The 3,536-nt window shown below is 41.3% G+C and overlaps 1 protein-coding gene across 1 annotated transcript in view; it reads left to right on the top strand.

Annotated features, from left to right (window-relative positions):
• The window catches only part of LOC103389309 (protein turtle homolog A-like), a 30,657-nt gene that overhangs the window by 27,023 nt on the left and 98 nt on the right, over positions 1-3,536 (top strand). Inside the window, exons 17-19 of the mRNA XM_025062007.1 lie at positions 686-850; positions 2,309-2,351; positions 3,257-3,532. Of these exons, the coding sequence (XP_024917775.1) occupies positions 686-850; positions 2,309-2,351; positions 3,257-3,532 (484 nt within the window). The remainder of the gene's footprint in view (positions 1-685; positions 851-2,308; positions 2,352-3,256; positions 3,533-3,536) is intronic.

Raw genomic sequence — 3,536 nt, 5'->3', positions numbered from 1 at the left:
AGACTTCAGAGACAAATGATCTCATCTCAAATATGGATCAAATGAGTATGCAGATGAGCTCCGACGGCGGGGTCACATGACTGGCGCTGGGATGTGAGAAGGGTTTACGTCTATGGTTAGAAGTAACAAAGGTCTGTTTGTGTTCTCTCTTTGATTCATCATTTATGTTTACGCTACAAACGTACAATCCCAATATAGGACAACTTTGGGACTGGGCTTCTGATCTGAGGGTTGCTGGTTTGACTCTCATCCACAGCAGGCGTGTAGCAAACACAAAAGCTCTGCCACTCTCTGAGGGCAGTAGAGAGCAAAACGTTTGTTTTATTGATGGGTTGAACAGAAGAGTGTGAGTGTGTGTATGTGTGTGTGTGTGTGTGTGTATACGGTATGTGGGTGTACACAATATGTATGTGCCTCGAGTATGTGTATTTCTGTGTTCACAGTATATTTGTGTGTGTGTGTACAATGACAACAGAGATTCTCATAAAAGTTCCTACAGGAACCTGCTGCACTACCTCAGTGTTCCTGTTGGTGTCGTTTTCTTTCTTTTGTTTCTTGTCCACTCCAGTGTGACCTCACTCTTCTTTTGTATCTCCATTACGTTGACCATCACTGTTTTTTTTAAAGTGATTCATTCTGGAACCTTCTGCTGAGTCTCACCATTTCTTTTTTTATTTCTCCTCAGGCATGGAGCTCTTCATTGGTTCATCTCGTCAGCTGGAGTTCGTCCCTGAGCCCCTGTTGGCTGGAGTACTGGGAGGAGTGGGCTTCATGTTCCTGCTCCTGGTCCTACTGCTTAGCGCTGCCTGCATCATTAGCCACAAGAGGAACCGACGCAGAAGGAGGAACGGTAAAGCCTAAAGAAACAATTCCACCGTTGTCTCAGCTCTTTGTCTTCAGGTTTCGGGGGAACCACAGGTTCTTCTATAGTACATGTTCCTGGTCACTAAGTCACTAATTAAATGTACTTGTGAACTTTGTCGTAAGGAGGTGTTTATCTCCATACTTCATGTGAGTGGACACCATGTGACCAACAACTAGTACAGTGTGAAACCCACCCCAACATGGTGCAGGAGAAACTGGAGTTCAGTGAAGCTGGTTCTGATCCGTCACTGCTGCTGTTCCTGGATCAGCCTCTCCTCTGCTCTGTTTCTCTGCTGCCCACACTCCTGTGCTGTAGCTGCCACAATAAGTGATGTCACTTACACGGGTCTCTAATTACTGTAATCCCTCATTAGGCTCTGATTAATGGGAGGTCTTTTTTTGGATCAGTCTGTTCTGCTGCAGACTTCTTCTCAGGCTGATTCACTTCCTCCTGCTCTGTTTGGATCCTATTATTCTATTATAATCATCATTGTTCTAATCATAATAATCATCCGTGTCATCATCATCATCATCATCTTCATCACCACCATTGTTAATCATCGCTGTAATAATTATTATCACAGTTTTTGCCATCATCATTATCATCACCATCACCATCATCATCATTATCATCATCATCATCATTATTATTGCTTTATTATTGCTCCATAATCATCACTGGAATCATTCTTACCATCATCACCATCAATGGTGTCCTTATTATCATCAACATTATCGTTATTGGAGTAGGCTGCATTATCTCAAAAAGTCAGTGGTCACACCATGAAACCACACACTCTGGTACAGTAGGTGGCAGTATGTGCCTTAAAACATCTGTTGTGACCTGCCATTGAAGAGGTCAGGTCTCTACGGAGCCTAAGTGACATTCAGGTGTTCAAACAGAACGTGGGAAGAACTTCTTTTACAGACACCAATAGTGTTTCTAATAAGAAAGGAACTCTTTCCAGTTAATATTGTTTATATATTCTTTTGTTGTTTAATATATTGACACTGAGATAAATCAGACCAGGCCAGTTTGACTTTTAATAAAAGGAGATACATGGGGATGTGCAGTGTTTCTGTAAAGAAGCATTTTTTGGCTTCTGTTATTTAAGATAATGATTTCAGTTTATGAGCTACACTAGACCATTTCACTTCATAATGGTATTTCACAGAGTTCTTACAAATAACAGATCATTGTATTTGGTCATTATTGTCTGGAGCTCACTTTCTTTAGTAAAGATTGTGTATCATATTGTATTGTCAGTTGAATGCATCACTACTATTAATTACAAGGGGAAAATGTCAATGTTACAGTTGTTGTGTACACCTCCATCACTGTAATTATAATAATCATCATTATCCTCATCATCGTCAACATCTTCATCATCACTATCATCCTCTCTGTCATCATTATGTTCTAACTGCTCTGTTTTTCTTTCAGATCCTCCTCTGGCTCCGTCCGTCTACAAATGCTCTCCATCACTGTGAGTGCCAATGTCTCATTTCACCATGACGTCCCCTGTTGACCTGTCACTCTCTGTTTTCCATACAAATTAATATCTGGTCAAAATGCCAGAAGCTCCAGGGAATACCTTCCTTTTTTTCCTGTACCCTCATTTTGACTTATAACTGCAGCAGCTCTGATCTCAGTCCAAGTTTCACTGAGGCTCCATCCTCATTACAATAAGAACAGAAGTGTAAAAACCCAGCTGTTCACGATGGTGCACGTCTGAGGAGGTGAATAGTATTTAGTTGGTTTAGTTAGTTCCAGGCTTCACACTTGTCAGGTTTGGTTAAAGGAAAACAAACACATGAAAACCAGTGAAGGCTGCTTCATCATCATCATCATCATCAACAGTCACATACCATAGACAGAAGCTAAATCCCACTGATTACATTTTGAAATTCAGGACATTTGGATTTTGATATTCGTATACATTTGTTGTCTAAACTAGGTTTTCAGGTCCATCTTTTACTAATTTGTCAGTTTCCTTCCTTTGTCTTAATTTATTGAGCTCTAAGTATTTTGTTAGATTAGATTAAATTTATTGTCAATTGTGCTGCATGTTTAATTGTTGTAGACATTTTTGCAGCAGGAACACTGTGAGATCCCCCTCATTAAAAACTATTTGAAGAACTCTTACTAACTAAGTACTTTTTGGTACTTTGTTAAATTTGGATCCAGGCAACAAAATGATGATTCGTCAACATCTTCAGCTTCAGCACTGTTTAGACAGCAGATAAAACCCAGACGTTGTTAATTCTCCGTGATGTTTCACAAACCTACCAGTCACTGTTGGCGTCTTGATTCTTGTTGTTGACGACTGCCGTCGTTGTGGACGTGGATCCCGTTCTTCTTATTTACATTATCTCTCATTCTACTTTACAGAAAGACCCCAGGGAGTCCAGACAGTGTTCTGAAGAAGAGCCTGCTCCCCACCAACAACCTTTACCCCACCATCTCCTCCTCCTGTTCCTCCTCCTCCTCACACACAGACCACCGTTTCTTCTCCACCACTGATCATCAGCAGCATCAGCATCAGCAGCAGCATCAGCAGCGGCATCAGCAGCACAGGCGTTGTCTTACCAGAACAACTTCAACACCCATTTCTGCTAATATTGAGTTGATCTCTCGGGGTCCTGACGGACGCTTCACGCTCCCTCAGTAC

This window comes from Cynoglossus semilaevis, chromosome 14 (assembly GCF_000523025.1).
Source record: "Cynoglossus semilaevis isolate Cse_v1.0 chromosome 14, Cse_v1.0, whole genome shotgun sequence".
In the NCBI taxonomy this organism is placed as follows: domain Eukaryota; kingdom Metazoa; phylum Chordata; class Actinopteri; order Pleuronectiformes; family Cynoglossidae; genus Cynoglossus; species Cynoglossus semilaevis.
Note: the sequence above shows the minus strand (reverse complement) of the source record. Positions and strands in the feature narration are given on the sequence as shown.